This window comes from Salvelinus namaycush, chromosome 2 (assembly GCF_016432855.1).
Source record: "Salvelinus namaycush isolate Seneca chromosome 2, SaNama_1.0, whole genome shotgun sequence".
NCBI lineage: Eukaryota > Metazoa > Chordata > Actinopteri > Salmoniformes > Salmonidae > Salvelinus > Salvelinus namaycush.
The window spans coordinates 72476167-72495296 of record NC_052308.1 but is presented as its reverse complement, the minus strand read 5'-3'; the positions used below and the strand labels follow the sequence as shown (position 1 = coordinate 72495296).

The following is a 19130-nucleotide window of genomic DNA, read 5'->3' as shown; positions in this document are numbered from 1 at the left end:
AAAAGAAAGAAAGGAAGAAGGGGAAGAGAGAGGTTAGTGGACAGGCGTAAAAAAACATCAAGACATCAAAAGCACTTTTTTGTCAAACTGGCTAGGTCAGAGAAAGAGAAGAAAGCAAGGGAGGAAAAGAGACAGAGGCAGACAGCAGTGATGGCCGACTGGAAAATAGAATCAGAGAGAAAATGAGAAAAGGATGCAGAAAGGCTGATGATGTAACTAGCCTGTAGCAGTGGTGAAACACAGAATCCATTGGTGACTGAAGAGGCCAAACAACGCTGCATGTGTGTGTGAGACTCACTTGGTGACTTTGAAGATCCTGAGGAGTCGGAGGGCTCTTAACACACTGATGCCAAACGATGTCCCTGGCTTAATGACCGCGTATATCACCTCAAATATACTGCCCACGATCACCTAACACACACACACATCACATGCAGTCATGTGGATTAGAACACACACAAAGTGAATTGACTGGTTCTGAATGATACAAACAAAAGGTATCATCACTTCATAGTCAATATAGTTCAGCTAGTGCCAATGAAATGATTTTCAGCTTCAGATGCACATTATCAACAGCAGTAGAAGCTATAGTAGTAGTATACTGGTGGTATAGTAGTAGTATAGTAGTAATATATTAGTAGTATACTGGTGGCATAGTAGTAGTATAGTAATAATATAGTAGTAGTATACTGGTGGTATAGTAGCAGTATAGTAATAGTAGTAATATATTAGTAGTATACTGGTGGTACAGTAGTAGTATGGTAGTAATATATTAGTAGTATACTGGTGGTTTAGTAGTAGTATAGTAGTAATATATTAGCAGTATATTGGTGGTATAGTAGTAGTATAGTAGTAATGTATTAGTAGTATACTGGTGGAATATCAGTAGTATAGTATTAATATATTGGCAGTATACTGGTGGTATAGTAGTAGTATAGCAGTAATATATTAGTGCTATACTGGTGGTATAGTAGTAGTATGGTAGTAATATATTAGTATAGTAGTAGAACAGTAGTAATGTAGCAGTAGTAATTTAGTAATATAGTAGTAGTATAGTAGTAGAATAGTAGTAATATAGTAATATAGTAGTATTATAGTAGTAGCACAGTAGTAGAACAGTAGTAGTAATATAGTAATATGCAGTGTTATAGTATAAGAATAGTAGTAATGTAGTAGTATAGTAGTAATATAGTAGTAGTATAATAGTAATATAGTAACAGTATAGTAGTAATATAGTAGCAGTATAGCAGCAATATAGTGGTAGTATAGCAGTAATATTGTAGTATAGTAGTAATATAGTGGTAGTGTAGTGGTATAGTAGTAATATTGTAATATAGTAGTAGTATAGTAGTAATATAGTAATACAGTAGTAGTATAGTAGTAATATGGTAGTAATATGGTAGTATAGTAGTAATATAGTAGTACCATGGTAGTGGTATAGTAGTATGGTTGTAATATGGTAGTAGTATAGTAGTAGTATAGTAGTAGTATAGTAGTGATATTGTAATATAGTAGTGGTATAGTGGTAGTATAGTAGTAATATAGTAATACAGCAGTAGTATAGTAGTAATATGGTAGTATAGTAGTAATATAGTAATACAGCAGTAGTATAGTAGTAATATGGTAGTATAGTAGTAATATAGTAGTATAGTAGTAATATGGTAGTAGTATAGTAGTAGTATAGTAGTAGCAGGAGTAACATCTCTACTCACAACACAGTCAAAGCAGTTGAAGGAGGAGTTGAAGTAGGGCCTAGTCCCCAAGCCATACATCTTAATACACATCTCTGACATGAACAGGCCCAAGAATATAAACTCTGCATAGACTGGAGAGAGAGAGAGAGAGAGAGAGCGAGAGAGAGAGAGACATGAGGAGAGAAGGGGGATTTAGACAGAGAGAAAGAGAAAGTGGGTAGAGAAGGAGGAAGGGAAGAGATAGAGAATCAGGTTAGATGACTGGAGATCAATAATGACACTAGCTAGTCTATGATGGCAGACTGCTGTGATGATAACTCTACATGACTAATAGACTTCATCAGCTAGACATCTTATGGAAATTAGACTGGACACTAGCCATGCATAATCACTTCAGTTCAGGAAGTGTGCGTGAGACTCACAGAGACAGGAGGACAGCATCTCAGGCCTGGTCGTAGTGCACATTGTGTTGAGGTGAGGTGTGTGTGTGATCATGGAGTGTGTGGGTGTGTTTGCATGTGCGTGTGTGTGTTTTCATGTGTGTGTGTGTGTGCATGTACATCTACTCACAGAGAAAGTCGGAGAGGATATCAGGCTGTTCATAGTGTACCACCGCCACACACATGGTGTTGAGGCCCACCAGACTCAGTACGGTCCAGTAGAAGGCCTGAGTCTTCACCATCTTACGGATGAAGAACCGGATCCGCCGCTCGTTCCTATTGTAGTTGGACCCATCCTGTAGACCACCTCGGCCAAACGGGTCTCCTAGAAGAAGATGAAGAGTTATAGATCTGTCATTCGCCTTGAAAACAACGTTTGATAAGCGGTAGATCCGTTCTATCTATGCTATTTCTATGCTAAGTATTTTTACTTTTGTCATACAGTTGAAGTCGGAAGTTTACATACACTCAGGTTGGAGTCATTAAAACTCGTTTTTCAACCACTCCACAAATTTCTTGTTAACAAACTATAGTTTTGGCACGGTGGTTAGGACATCTACTTTGTGCATGACACAAGTAATTTTCCCAACAATTGTTTACAGACAGATTATTTCAATTATAACTCACTGTATCACAATTCCAGTGGCATACCTACAGGAAATATTAGAATATCTTCTTTCTAATGACGTGGAATGTATTTCTCAACTCCTAACATTGAGCAAATTACACTCACTGAAGTCTCTGACATAGACTTTGAAAAAGCACCCACAAACAGTCAAGTGCCGCTGACTGATGGTAAAAGCTTTCTTGACTTGAACATACATTTTTGCCAACACTTTGCTAACTTTTGTTTAACCAGCTAAAGAGCTGCTTTTAGTGAAAATGTGTTTGGAGTTACCTTTCTAGCTAATAGCCTGTGTTATAGTGTACACTGCCTCCAATTATAATGTGGGGAGGTCAAAATAATGAAAAGATCTACCAAATCTATTCATATTAAAATGTTGATTAGTTCTCCTTGCCATAATCATTCACCTGATAAGAAAATACATGATACATTTATTTTTGCTAACGTATGATGGGGGTCCCTGGGTCGCCGGTTGCCTGGGAGGGGGCGCCTGAGCAAGAAAAGGTTGAAGATCCCTGTTTTACACGGTAATGCTTCTTCGTTATATTATTATGATATTATAAATAATTGTGTAATAAAAACCATTAGCTCCACCGTCTTCCCCCTCCTCTGGATTCAGCAGCTCTTTCTTGTTCTTGGTCTTGACGGTACCTGGAGGATATAGAAAGATAGAATGTTCCAATCTCTCTCTCTCTCTCTCTCTCTCTCTCTGACACACACACTCCTTCTCTCTCTCTCGGTATCACAAACAAGGTTTCCATCCAACCTTTTTATGCCAGTAAAGTACATATCGGATTTCCATCATGACAGGCCTGATGGAAACCGAACATTCTTCGTCAAACTTTCCAAATGTCGACAAAACAAAATACGCAAGACAAGGTGGGATCTTTTTGTGTCAGTAAAATTAATTATGTGAGAAATGGCGGTGGAAACCCTTTTATGCACAAATATTGATATAATAACCATCATATCGTAAACTTGGCGTCACGCGATGACATGTTGTGTGGTCCTCCCACTAAGACTCGTCAGGAAAGCACATCGTTTATTCAGATGAAAGACAGTGTTGTGAAAGTCACAGGAGGTTGGTGGCACCTTCATTAGGGAGGACGGGCACGTTTTAACGACTGGAGCGGAATTCGTGGAATGGTAACAAATACACCAAACATGGTTTCCATGTGTTTGATGCCATTCCATTTCCTCCTTTCCGGCCATTATTATGAGCCGTTCTGTGGTGAAAGTGCAACGTGATGAGCTTGATGTTCCTTTCCAATAAATATCGAGGGTCTTATTCTGGTGACATGATAATCGATGCTTGGCTGCCATTTGACAAATAAAATAATCTTGTTCCGTTTTACGGGCTCCTAACCAACTGTACTATTTTGTTAGTTGTTTCGTGTGAGTGTAACTCATTTGGTACATAATGTTGCTGCTACTGTCTCGTATGACCGAAAAGAGCTTCTGGACATCAGAACAGCGATTACTCACCTCAAACTGGACAAAGATTTTTTATTTAATGAGTCTGACGCTGCTTTGTCGAGACAAGGCCCATTCCCCATCATCAGCATGAAGAAAAGACGGAGAAAGGGGGAAAGGGGGAGGAGGGCTGGGTGCCTTGTAAGAATTTGCAGACAAGTAGGTAAACCACCACTACCCTCTGTATTATTGGCCAACGTGCAGTCATTGGAAAACAAACTGGATGATCTATGATTAAGACTATCCTACCAACAGGACATTAAAAACTGTAATATCTTATGTTTCACCGAGACTTGGCTGAACAAAGACAAGGATAATATAGAGCTGGCTGGCTTCTCCGTGTTTTGGCAGGACAGAGCAGCTACGTCTGGTAAGACGAGGGGTGGGGGTGTGTGTCTATTTGCCAGTAACTGCTGGTGCGCGACGTCTAATATTAAAGAAGTCTCAAGGTATTGCTCGCCTTAGGTTGAATACCTCATGATAAGCTGTAGACCACACTATCTACCAAGAGATTTCTCATCTACATTATTCGTAGCCGTCTATTTACCACCACAAACCGATGCGGGCACTAAGACCGCACTCAACGAGCTGCATAAGGCCATAAGCAAACAAGAAAATTCTAATCCAGAAGTGGCTCTCCTAGTGGCCTGTGACTTTAATGAGGGGAAACTTAAATCTGTTTTACCTCATTTCTACCAGCATGTCACATGTGCAACCAGAGGAAAACTCTAGACCACCTTTACTCCACACACAGAGACTCTCCCTCGCCCTCCATTTTGCAAATCTGACCATAAGTCTATCCTCCCGATTCCTGCTTACAAGCAAAAACTAAAGCAGGAAGTACCAATGTCTCGCTCAATACGGAAGTGGTCAGATGACGCGGATGCTACGCTACAGGACTGTTTTGCTAGCACAGACTGGAATATGTTCCGGGATTCATCCAATGGCATTGAGGAATATCTCGACTCAATCACTGGCTTCATCAATAAGTGCATCGATGACATCGTCCCCACAGTGACCGTATGTGCATTTCCCAACCAGAACCCATGGATTACAGGCAACATCCGCACCTAGCTAAAGGCTAAAGCTGCCACCAATCTGGATGCTTATAAGAAATCCCACTATGCCCTCAGACGAACCATCAAACAGGCAAAGTGTCAATACAGGACTAAGATTGAATCCTACTACATCAGCTCTGACGCTAGTCGGATGTGGCAAGGATTGAATACTATTACAGACTACAAAGGGTAACACAGTCGCGAGCTGCCCAGTGACGCAAGCCTACCAGACTAGCTAAAAGCCTTTTATGCTCACTTCGAGGCAAGCAACACTGAAGCATGCATGAGAGCACCAGTTGTTCCGGAAGACTGTGTGATCACGCTCTCCGTAACCGATGTGAGCAAGACCTTTAAACAGGTCAAAATTCACAAAGCCGCGGGGCCAGATGGATTACCAGGACGTGTACTCAAAGCATGCGTGGATCAACTGGCAAGTGTATTCACTGACATTTTCAACAGCTCCCTGTCCGAGTCTATAATACCTATATGTTTCAAACGGACCACTAAAGTCCCTGTGCCCAAGAAAGCGAAGGTAACCGTACGGCCCAGTACATCACTGGGGCCAAGCTTCCTGACATCCAGGACCTCTATACTAGGCAGTGTCAGAGGAAAGCCCAATAAATTGTCAAAGACTCCAGTCACCCAAGTCAGAGACTATTCTCTCTGCTACCGCACGGCAAGCGGTACCGGAGCGCCAAATCTAGGACCAAAAGGCTCCTTAACAGCTTCTACCCCCAAACCATAAGACTGCTGAATAGCTAATCAAATGGCTACCCAGACTATTTACATTGAACACCCCCCTTTGTTTTTACACTGCTGCTACTCTCTATTTATTATCTATGCATAGTCACATTACAAATGACCTGGACTAACCCGTACCCCCGCACTCGGTACCGGAACCCCTAATGACCTGGACTAACCCGTACCCCCGCACTCGGTACCGGAACCCCTAATGACCTGGACTAACCCGTACCCCCGCACTCGGTACCGGAACCCCTAATGACCTGGACTAACCCGTACCCCCGCACTCGGTACCGGAACCCCTAATGACCTGGGACTAACCCGTACCCCCGCACTCGGTACCGGAACCCCTAATGACCTGGACTAACCCGTACCCCCGCACTCGGTACCGGAACCCCTAATGACCTGGACTAACCCGTACCCCCGCACTCGGTACCGGAACCCCTAATGACCTGGACTAACCCGTACCCCCGCACTCGGTACCGGAACCCCTAATGACCTGGACTAACCCGTACCCCCGCACTCGGTACCGGAACCCCTAATGACCTGGACTAACCCGTACCCCCGCACTCGGTACCGGAACCCCTAATGACCTGGACTAACCCGTACCCCCGCACTCGGTACCGGAACCCCTAATGACCTGGACTAACCCGTACCCCCGCACTCGGTACCGGAACCCCTAATGACCTGGACTAACCCGTACCCCCGCACTCGGTACCGGAACCCCTAATGACCTGGACTAACCCGTACCCCCGCACTCGGTACCGGAACCCCTAATGACCTGGACTAACCCGTACCCCCGCACTCGGTACCGGAACCCCTAATGACCTGGACTAACCCGTACCCCCGCACTCGGTACCGGAACCCCTAATGACCTGGACTAACCCGTACCCCCGCACTCGGTACCGGAACCCCTAATGACCTGGACTAACCCGTACCCCCGCACTCGGTACCGGAACCCCTAATGACCTGGACTAACCCGTACCCCCGCACTCGGTACCGGAACCCCTAATGACCTGGACTAACCCGTACCCCCGCACTCGGTACCGGAACCCCTAATGACCTGGACTAACCCGTACCCCCGCACTCGGTACCGGAACCCCTAATGACCTGGACTAACCCGTACCCCCGCACTCGGTACCGGAACCCCTAATGACCTGGACTAACCCGTACCCCCGCACTCGGTACCGGAACCCCTAATGACCTGGACTAACCCGTACCCCCGCACTCGGTACCGGAACCCCTAATGACCTGGACTAACCCGTACCCCCGCACTCGGTACCGGAACCCCTAATGACCTGGACTAACCCGTACCCCCGCACTCGGTACCGGAACCCCTAATGACCTGGACTAACCCGTACCCCCGCACTCGGTACCGGAACCCCTAATGACCTGGACTAACCCGTACCCCCGCACTCGGTACCGGAACCCCTAATGACCTGGACTAACCCGTACCCCCGCACTCGGTACCGGAACCCCTAATGACCTGGACTAACCCGTACCCCCGCACTCGGTACCGGAACCCCTAATGACCTGGACTAACCCGTACCCCCGCACTCGGTACCGGAACCCCTAATGACCTGGACTAACCCGTACCCCCGCACTCGGTACCGGAACCCCTAATGACCTGGACTAACCCGTACCCCCGCACTCGGTACCGGAACCCCTAATGACCTGGACTAACCCGTACCCCCGCACTCGGTACCGGAACCCCTAATGACCTGGACTAACCCGTACCCCCGCACTCGGTACCGGAACCCCTAATGACCTGGACTAACCCGTACCCCCGCACTCGGTACCGGAACCCCTAATGACCTGGACTAACCCGTACCCCCGCACTCGGTACCGGAACCCCTAATGACCTGGACTAACCCGTACCCCCGCACTCGGTACCGGAACCCCTAATGACCTGGACTAACCCGTACCCCCGCACTCGGTACCGGAACCCCTAATGACCTGGACTAACCCGTACCCCCGCACTCGGTACCGGAACCCCTAATGACCTGGACTAACCCGTACCCCCGCACTCGGTACCGGAACCCCTAATGACCTGGACTAACCCGTACCCCCGCACTCGGTACCGGAACCCCTAATGACCTGGACTAACCCGTACCCCCGCACTCGGTACCGGAACCCCTAATGACCTGGACTAACCCGTACCCCCGCACTCGGTACCGGAACCCCTAATGACCTGGACTAACCCGTACCCCCGCACTCGGTACCGGAACCCCTAATGACCTGGACTAACCCGTACCCCCGCACTCGGTACCGGAACCCCTAATGACCTGGACTAACCCGTACCCCGCACTCGGTACCGGAACCCCTAATGACCTGGACTAACCCGTACCCCCGCACTCGGTACCGGAACCCCTAATGACCTGGACTAACCCGTACCCCCGCACTCGGTACCGGAACCCCTAATGACCTGGACTAACCCGTACCCCCGCACTCGGTACCGGAACCCCTAATGACCTGGACTAACCCGTACCCCCGCACTCGGTACCGGAACCCCTTGTGTTACTTTTTGATTGACTCTATTTTTTTTAAACTTTAGTTTATTTAGTAAATATTTTATTAACTATTTCTTGAGCTGCATTGTGGGTTAAGGGCTTGTAAGTAAACATCTCACAGTAAGGTCTACACCTGTTGTATTTTACGCATGTGACAATACCAGAGAGGGCACACTCACTATACAACACACATTGTTTTGTGAGCAAACCATCAGTAGAGTTGGAAATGCGATGGAAACCCATTTAACTTGCATTTCTCATACAGTAAATGGGAATTTAACCCCAAATATGTTTTAATGTGGACTACATCATCACGTACAGCCTTTTATATGCAACAAGTCAATGTGACAGAAACATCTCTGGAGGGAAAAAGCACGCACGGGGGGGGGGGGGGGGGGGGGGGTTAAGAAAATCTATCGCCAGTTGGATGGAAATCTAGCTTCTTTCACAAATTGTTCTTTCTCTCAACCAACACGATTCTCTCATACACTTTCTGTCTCTCTCTCAACCAACACGATTCTCTCATACACTTTCTGTCTCTCTCTCAACCAACATGATTCTCTCATACACTTTCTGTCTCTCTCTCAAACAACACAATTCTCTCATACACTTTCTGTCTCTCTCTCAACCAACACGATTCTCTCATACACTTTCTGTCTCTCTCTCAACCAACACGATTCTCTCACACTTTCTGTCTCTCTCTCAACCAACACGATTCTCTCATACACTTTCTGTCTCTCTCTCAAACAACACAATTCTCTCATACACTTTCTGTCTCTCTCTCTCAACCAACACGATTCTCTCATACACTTTCTGTCTCTCTCTCAAACAACACAATTCTCTCATACACTTTCTGTCTCTCTCTCTCAACCAACACGATTCTCTCATACACTTTCTGTCTCTCTCTCAAACAACACGATTCTCTCATACACTTTCTGTCTCTCTCTCAACCAACACGATTCTCTCACACTTTCTGTCTCTCTCTCAACCAACACGATTCTCTCATACACTTTCTGTCTCTCTCTCAAACAACACAATTCTCTCATACACTTTCTGTCTCTCTCTCAAACAACACAATTCTCTCATACACTTTCTGTCTCTCTCTCTCAACCAACACGATTCTCTCATACGCTTTCTGTCTTTGACTCATTTCTCTCATCTCTTCCCCCCACCCACCCACCCACCCACCCACCCCCCACTCTGACTGAAGTAGACTGAAGCAACTTTACCGGTAAAAATGGTACCATCCTCATTCAGAAGGACCTCCTCTGTAGAAACACAATAATGCATGGTCAACAACGACACATCATGTCAGTTGTCAGTTTGTATAGAGTTAAAGAGCAATATCTTAAAGAACAGTGTTACAGTTTGTGTACAGGAAGTGTGTGTGTGTTTTTTTTACTTACCTGCTTTACAGATCCATTCTAGATAACCGTTTAGCTCTCTCTCTATTTGTTGCTGGCGTCTCAATTTGAGGAACTCTGCACGGTTCTCCACTCGCTCTCTCTCTTTGGCAAACTCTCTGTAGGGGTAGTGCACACACAATCACTTACTGGTAACACACTATATCTAGTACACACACTAGGGTCACACTCACACATATCCATGCGCGCACACACACACGCACACACACACACACACACACACACACACACACACACACACACACACACACACACACACACACACACACACACACACACACACACACACACACACACACACACACACACACACACACAGCAGGTAAAATACTCTGTCTAAATCTCTAGTCACATGTGAATGAATAGCGCTCCCCCTTTTCTGAAGAGTTCCATAAATCGGCATCCATGGATTACCACGCTCTTCCCAGACTCCCTGGCGCACGGCCGCAATAAAAGCATGTGTGTGTGTCTCTACTGTGTGTGCGTGTCTTCCCGTCCGCTGTGCGTCAGTGGATTTGGGGCGAACACAGATTAGCAGAGTTCAGTCAGTGTGAGGGGATTGAGGGTTGAGGGGTGAGCGCCGTTGAAAATGCCTGTCAGATTAGCAGGTTAACCAACACACAGACTCCTCTCGAAGAAACGCCTGATAATAACTTCCTCATAATGGAATAATTGAATAACATCGCCCTGAGCTCAGCTGAATAGGGTTGATGTTACAGATTTAGGATTAGTGTTAAAATACACTTAGGATCACTCTTAGAAAAACGTCAATCCAGGAGTCGTAAAAGTCGTGATTATATGTGTTAAAGACCATTCTATACACTTAGGATATCTGTTAGGATAAGTGTTTAACACTGTTACAGATGTAGTATAACGGTTTAATACTTCTCTGTTACAGAGTTAGGATAATTCCTAAAGACTATTGGGATAACTCTTAGAGAATCTCAGGATAACTCTTAAAGACTATTGGGATAACTCTTAAAGAATCTCAGGATAACTCTTAAAGACTATTAGGATAACTCTTAGAGAATCTCAGGATAACTCTTAAAGACTATTAGGATAACTCTTAGAGAATCTCAGGATAACTCTTAAAGACTATTGGGATAACTCTTAGAGAATCTCAGGATAACTCTTAGAGAATCTCAGGATAATTCTTAAAGACTATTGGGATAACTCTTAAAGAATCTCAGGATAACTCTTAAAGACTATTGGGATAACTCTTAGAGAATATCAGGATAACTCTTAGAGAATCTCAGGATAACTCTTAAAGACTATTGGGATAACTCTTAAAGACTATTGGGATAACTCTTAGAGAATCTCAGGATAATTCTTAGAGAATATCAGGATAACTCTTAAAGACTATTGGGATAAATCTTAAAGACTATTGGGATAACTCTTAAAGAATCTCAGGATAACTCTTAAAGACTATTGGGATAAATCTTAAAGACTATTGGGATAACTCTTAAAGAATCTCAGGACAATTCTTAAAGACTATTAGGATATCTTAGAGAATCTCAGGATAATTCTTAAAGACTATTGGGATAACTCTTAAAGAATCTCAGGATAACTCTTAAAGACTATTGGGATAACTCTTAGAGAATATCAGGATAACTCTTAGAGAATCTCAGGATAACTCTTAAAGACTATTGGGATAGCTCTCAAAGACTATTGGGATAACTCTTAGAGAATCTCAGGATAACTCTTAAAGACTATTGGGATAACTCTTAGAGAATCTCAGGATAATTCTTAGAGAATATCAGGATAACTCTTAAAGACTATTGGGATAAATCTTAAAGACTATTGGGATAACTCTTAAAGAATCTCAGGATAACTCTTAAAGACTATTGGGATAAATCTTAAAGACTATTGGGATAACTCTTAAAGAATCTCAGGACAATTCTTAAAGACTATTAGGATTTCTAAGAGAATCTCAGGATAACTCTTAAAGACTATTGGGATAACTCTTAGAGAATCTCAGGATAACTCTTAAAGACTCTTAGGATAACTCTTAAAGAATCTCAGGATAACTCTTAAAGACTATTGGGATAACTCTTAGAGAATCTCAGGATAATTCTTAAAGACTATTGGCATAACTCTTAGAGAATCTCAGGATAACTCTTAAAAAATCTCAGGATAATTCTTAAAGACTCTTCTTAAAGACATTCTAAGCCCTGTCTAAGCTGTGTAGTGGGTTCTACTAAGCTATATGGAATTTTTTAAGAAGGTCATACCAAGGATCATTTAGCTATTTGATTTGCAATTGCAAAAGACTCTTAGGATAACTCTTAAAGACTCTTAGGATAACTCTTAAAGACTCTTAGGATAACTCTTAAAGACTCTTAGGATAACTAGAAAACCGTCAATCTAGGACCTGAGAGACTGTGTTTAGAGAGGGGTGGAGGAGGGAGTATTGAGGAAGGAAAGTTGTGAATGGATCAGTTAAACACGCATGCGCGCACACACACACACACACACACACACACACACACACACACGCACACACACACACACACACACACACACACACACACACACACACACACACACACACACACACACACACACAGGTGTGTGTATTTACGTACCCTGAGAGGACGCCCAGCACCAGATTTAACATGAAGAAGGACCCGATGATGATGAGGGGGATGTAGTACATCCAGTTCCAGGCACTTCCCTCTACATCATTACTCTGGAGAGACAGACATACATCATTACTCTGGAGAGACAGACAGACATCATTACTCTGGAGAGACAGACAGACATCATTAATCTGGAGAGACAGACAGATAGACAGACATCATTACTCTGGAGAGACAGACAGATAGACAGACATCATTACTCTGGAGAGATAGACAGATAGACAGACATGAGGTTAGTCAGACAGACAAACAGACAGACATACAGACAGGAGATTAGTCAGACAGATAGACATACAGAAGGTTAGTCAGTAAGACAGACATATAGACAGACAGGAGGTTAGTCAGACAGACAGACAAACAGACATAGTCAGACATACAGACAAGTTAATCAGACAGACAGACAAATAGACAGGTTAGTCAGACATACAGAAGGTTAATCAGACAGACAGACAGACAGACAGGTTAGTCAGACAGACAGACAGACAGACAGACAGACAGACAGACAGACAGACAGGTTAATCAGGCAGACAGACAGACAAACAGACAGGTTAGTCAGACAGACAGACAGGTTAATCAGACAGACAGACATACAGGTTAGTCAGACAGACATACAGACAGGAGGTTAATCAGACAGACAGACAGGTTAATCAGACAGCTAGACAGACAGACAGGACGTTAGTCAGACAGACAGACAGCTTAGACAGACATGAGATCAAACAAACAGAGCTGAAAAATGTATTAAATGTGCATCTAAAAGTGGTTCCATTCCACAAATACCAGTCCTGCCCATTTCCATACTTCTTACATAACACTAGCGTGTGTTTTCCCAAACATTTGGAAGGAATGGAATAGAATATGATGTGGACTGTAAATTATACATTGTGTCTAGATGTGTTGCCAATGAATTATACATTGTGTGGAAATCGGTATTACATTAGCAGACCATAGTGTTCCCTGTGCTGTATATTTTTTACAAGGATTAGTATTTACAATGAAATCACTTACAGCACATAGCATAACATGTCGACCCATCCCTCCATGGTGATATACTGGAAGTACAGGGAGGACAGCGAACACACACACACACTTCAACCCCCCCAAACACGCACACACACACAGTCCATCACCCCACACACACACACTTCAACCCCCCCAAACACGCACACACACAGTCCATCACCCCACACCCACACACTTCAACCCCCCCAAACACGCACACACACACAGTCCATCTCCCCACACACACACACACACACTTCCACCCCACACACAGCCCTGTATACTCACATAGTATAACATGTCGGTCCAACCCTCCATGGTGATACATTGGAATACAGTGAGGACAGCAAAGAGAATGTTGTCGAATTGGGTGATCCCATAGTTGGGCCCCAGCCAATAGCCTTTACACGTGGTCCCATTAGGACACAATCTGGACGGTAACTCTGTACCGCATGGCAACTCATCATAAATCTCATCTATAGAGGAGAGAGAAAGAGAGGGAGGGGAGAGAGGGGAGGGGGAGCGAGAGAGTAGGGGAACAAGTGAGGGAGAGATGAGATTGATTAGAGTTGAAATCAGCATAAGAAAACAGGGAAGTGGTGGTCCAGTAAAATAATTGAAGGGATACGAGATGGGCTGTGTCTCAATGTCTTCCTGTACTGTCTGGGGCTAGGGGTTGAGTTGGGACTGGGCCCTTTGGGTCTAGGGGTTGGGGTTGAGTTGGGACTGGGCCCTTTGGGTCTAGGGGTTGGGGTTGAGTTGGGACTGGGCCCTTTGGGTCTAGGGGTAGGGGTTGAGTTGGGACTGGGCCCTTTGGGTCTAGGGGTTGAGTTGGGACTGGGCCCTTTGGGTCTAGGGGTTGAGTTGGGACTGGGCCCTTTGGGTCTAGGGGTTGAGTTGGGACCGGGCCCTTTGGGTCTAGGGGTTGAGTTGGGACCGGGCCCTTTGGGTCTAGGGGTTGAGTTGGGACTGGGCCCTTTGGGTCTAGGGGTTGAGTTGGGACCGGGCCCTTTGGGTCTAGGGGTTGAGTTGGGACTGGGCCCTTTGGGTCTAGGGGTTGACTTGGGACCGGGCCCTTTGGGTCTAGGGGTTGAGTTGGGACCGGGCCCTTTGGGTCTAGGGGTTGAGTTGGGACTGGGCCTTTTGGGTCTAGGGGTTGAGTTGGGACTGGGCCCTTTGGGTCTAGGGAAGTGTCTGGGGCTAGGGGTTGAGTTGGGACTGGGCCTGTAGGTCTAGGGGTTGATTTGGGACTGGGCCTGTAGGTCTAGGGGTTGATTTGGGACTGGGCCTGTGGGTCTAGGGGTAGGGGTTGAGTTGGGACTTGGGCTGTGGGTCTAGGGAAGTGTCTAGGGGTAGGGGTTGAGTTGGGACTGGGCCTGTGGGTCTAGGGGTAGGGGTTGAGTTGGGACTGGGCCTGTGGGTCTAGGGAAGTGTCTAGGGGTAGGGGTTGAGTTGGGACTGGCCCTGTGGGTCTAGGGAAGTGTCTAGGGGTTGAGTTGGGACTGGGCCTGTGGGTCTAGGAGTCAGTGCAATTACTTTATTTGTATCTAAGGGTAGGTGTTCGGTCATTAGAAGTTTATTTAAGACAGGGCTTGAGGGTCTAGGAGTAGGTGCTTGGTCACCGGGAGTTAATTTAATACATGACTTGGGGCTCTAGGGGTAGGTGCTTGGTCGCTGGTAGTTGATTAAAGACAAAGCTTGGGAGTCTAGGAGTAGGTGCTTGGTCACTAGGACTTCATTTAAAACATGGCTTGGGGGTCTAGGGTAGGTGCTACAGTAGGTCGCTAGAAGTTAATTTAAAACATGGCTTGGGGTCTAGGAGTAGGTGCATGGTCGCTAGTAGTTGATTAAAGACCAGTCTTCGGGGGCTAGGAGTAGTTGCTTGGTTACTGGTAGTTGATTAAAGACAAGTCTTCGGGGTCTAGGAGTAGGTGCTTGGTCACTGGTAGTTGATTAAAGACAAGTCTTTGGGGTCTAGGAGTAGGTGCTTGGTCGCTAGTAGTTGATTAAAGACAAGGCCTATGGACATTACCAGTGGCGATGTCGAAACAGGTGGTGTGGAACTTTCCCATATAGAACTCAAGGCCGATGATGGCGAACATCAGAATGGCCACAAAGAGAAGCAGTCCGATCTGCAGCAGGGGGATCATAGCCTTCATGATGGACTTGAGTACCACCTGCAGGCCTGGAGGACACAGTGCAGATGGTCACAGATGAATATAGAAAGAGAGAGGGGGGAGAGGGGGAGGAAGAGAGAGGGAGAGAGGAGAGGATTGAGAGAGACAGAGAGAGTGGGAGGGGATGAACAGAGAGAAAGCAAGAGAGAGCAGAGAAAAGAGAGCGAGACAGAGAGGAAGACAGAGTGAGTGATGTCCATAGGGGTCCCCATACTTACTGGGAATCCCTGACACCAACTTAAGTGGTCGCAGAACCCTGACTGCTCTCAGTGTCCGCAGGTCAAATTCGGAGCCAACCGCCGACAATATACTAAGGAGAGAGGGAAGAGGAAAAGTAAGAGAAAGAGAGAGAATTAGAAAAGGAGAAGAAACAGTGGAAACAGTGAGACAGTAGAAACAGTGGAGACAGTAGCAACAGTGGAGACAGTAGCAACAGTGGAGACAGTAGAAACAGTGGAGACAGTATAAACAGTGGAGACAGTATAAACAGTGGAGACAGTGAAAACAGTAGATACAGTGGAAACAGTGGAAACAGTAGAAAACAGTAGAAACAGTGGAAACAGTGGAAAACAGTGGAAACAGTAGAAACAGTAGAGACAGTGGAAACTGTAGAAACAGTAGAAACAGTGGAAACAGTAGAAACAGTAGAGACAGTGGAAACTGTAGAAACAGTAGAAACAGTGGAAACAGTGGAAAACAGTGGAAACAGTAGAAACAGTAGAGACAGTAGAAACAGTGGAAACAGTGGAAACAGTAGAGACAGTAGAAACAGTAGAAACAGTGGAAACAGTGGAAAACAGTGGAAACAGTAGAAACAGTGGAAACAGTAGAGACAGTAGAAACAGTAGAGACAGTAGAAACTGTAGAAACTGTGGAAACATTAACAAGCGTTCCATTTCAGCAGAAAACAAACAGTATTTGCGGTATAAAAAGTAATAAAAAGCACAGGAACACACGCATGACATGATTGGTCAGTGCTGTCCGGGATCCTTGGGATGTCCCTACCCTAAACCTTGACCTTAACTTCTTATGGCTGGGGGCAGTATTGAGTAGCTTGGATGAATAAGGTGCCCAGAGTAAACTGCCTGCTACTCAGTCCCAGTTGCTAATATATGCATATTATTAGTATATTTGGATAGAAAACACGCTGAAGTTTCTAAAACTGTTTGAATGATGTCTGTAAGTATAACAGAACTCATATGGCAAGCAAAAACCTGAGAAAAATCCAACCAGGAAGTGGGAAATCTGACATGTTTCTACGAACTGTAATATGACTTTGTCTGAACTTTTGCCTGGACCTGCCCGCACGTCGTGAGTTTAGATTGTGTACTGAACGCGCGAACAAAATAGAGTTATTTGGACATAAATGATGGACATTATCGAACAAAACAAACATTTATTGTGGAACTGGGATTCCTGGGAGTGCATTCTGATGAAGATCATCAAAGGTAAGTGAATGTTTATAATGTTATTTCTGACTTCTGTTGACTGCACAATATGGCGGATATATTTTTGTCTTGTTTGGGCTCTGAGCGCCGTACTCAGATTATTGCCTAGCTTGCTTTTTCCGTAAAGCTTTTTTAAATCTGACACAGCGGTTGCATTAAGGAGAAGTGTATCTAAAGTTCCATGCATAACACTTGTATTTTCATCAACATTTATAATGAGTATTTCTGTAAATTGATGTGGCTCTCTGCAAAATCACCGGATGTTTTTGGAACTACTGAACATAACGCGCCAATGTATACTGAGATTTTTTGATATACATATGAACTTTATCGAACAAAACATACATGTATTGTGTAACATGAAGTCCTATGAGTGTCAACTGATGAAGATCATCAAAGGTTAGTGATTCATTTTATCTCTATTTCAGATTTTTGTGACCCTTTTGGAGCCCTGCCCTTTCACTGGCTGTTGTCATATCGATCCCGTTAGCGGGATCTCAGCCATAATACGTTTTTAAACCTTACCCTAACCATATCCACAACCCTTACCTAACCCTAACCTTACCCTTTACCAACTTCAAATGGGATAGGGACGTCCCAAGGATTCCGGATAGCACGGACCTGACATGATCTCACACACATCTCCATAGTAACGTGATCCACATGAGTCATGTGTGTATCATGTCATTGTGTGTAGTGTCACACCACCATGGTCACTGTGACTGGTCTATACGACCTCTCTTTCAGTAGCTGCCTGGGTCGGTGTGAAGTGATCAACTAGTCATCTCATTTATCCCTATTTAATTAATTAATTCCCTCCCTCCCTCCCTCTCTCCCTCTCCCTCGGTCCCATCTCTCTGATAGTCAGCCTCTCTGTACATCAGACCAGGAGGACTTGATGCTGGTTAGTGCAGGTTCTCTGTCACACACAAGACATGGGTAATGTGTGTGATGGAGAATCACAGAGAGAGAGAGGAAAAATACAGAGAAGAAGAGAGGTGGGGGTTTGGGATATGCAGCTTCTATAATTCACTCAGCAAAAGAGAGTTATATTATAACAACTGACGCAAAAGACAGACAGAAAGCGGTCGGTCTGAGACAGTTCCTCCCAGACGCTCTTTAAAAAACATCAGGTCAGGTTTTGGCCCCTCTCCTCTTCCTCCTCCTCCCTTTCAGCTCCGGACTCATTTCACTAAGAGCCCCATTCATTAACAGGTAGAATATATCTGGCCAGAACAGTCATTCTCTCAATGGGGTTTTAACTCTGTGTGTGTGTGTGTGTGTGTGTGTGTGTGTGTGTGTGTGTGTGTGTGTGTGTGTGTGTGTGTGTGTGTGTGTGTGTGTGTGTACGCGTCCGTCCGTCCGTGTGCGTGCCAGACCAGTCATTCTCTCAATAGGGTTTTAACAGGCCTGCTGGCGAGAGCAACTGAGGAAGGCAGAAACTAAACTATTCACCCCAAGGAGAGGACCAATCATGGGATTGAGAGATGGATGAATGGATAGAGGGATATATAGAGGGTTGAAGGGAGGGACGGATGGAGTTGGCTGGTGTTGAAGGACTCCTTCTCCACTTATTTACCTTATCCTCCTCCCTCCCTCCCTCCCTCCCTCCCTCCCTCCCTCCCTCCCTCCCTCCCTCCCTCCCTCCCTCCCTCCCTCCCTCCCTCCCTCCCTCCCTCCCTCCCTCCCTCCCTCCCTCCCTCCCTCCCTCCCTCACAAGTCTCTCCAAAACATCTCAATAGTCTCAACCATTGTATATTCACATAACTGTTCTATATTCTATAAAGACAGATAGTAAGGGCAAAAACTAAAACGGCCTTGGGAAACCCTGTCCGATGGCAACTGCAGTACCTGACTGCATGTACATGCATCCACCACTAGAGGGGGCAACCACTGTGTCCA

The 19130-nt window shown here is 45.2% G+C and overlaps 1 protein-coding gene across 1 annotated transcript in view; it reads right to left on the bottom strand.

The window, feature by feature from the left end:
* LOC120023380 (voltage-dependent P/Q-type calcium channel subunit alpha-1A-like) overlaps window positions 1-19130 on the bottom strand; it is a 134733-nt gene that overhangs the window by 95066 nt on the left and 20537 nt on the right. Inside the window, exons 2-10 of the mRNA XM_038967386.1 lie at window positions 15999-16090; window positions 15631-15788; window positions 13892-14074; window positions 12551-12654; window positions 9948-10063; window positions 9786-9809; window positions 2265-2459; window positions 1713-1825; window positions 299-411 (exon numbers count right to left, since the gene is read on the bottom strand). Coding sequence (XP_038823314.1) covers window positions 299-411; window positions 1713-1825; window positions 2265-2459; window positions 9786-9809; window positions 9948-10063; window positions 12551-12654; window positions 13892-14074; window positions 15631-15788; window positions 15999-16090 — 1098 coding nt within the window. The remainder of the gene's footprint in view (window positions 1-298; window positions 412-1712; window positions 1826-2264; window positions 2460-9785; window positions 9810-9947; window positions 10064-12550; window positions 12655-13891; window positions 14075-15630; window positions 15789-15998; window positions 16091-19130) is intronic.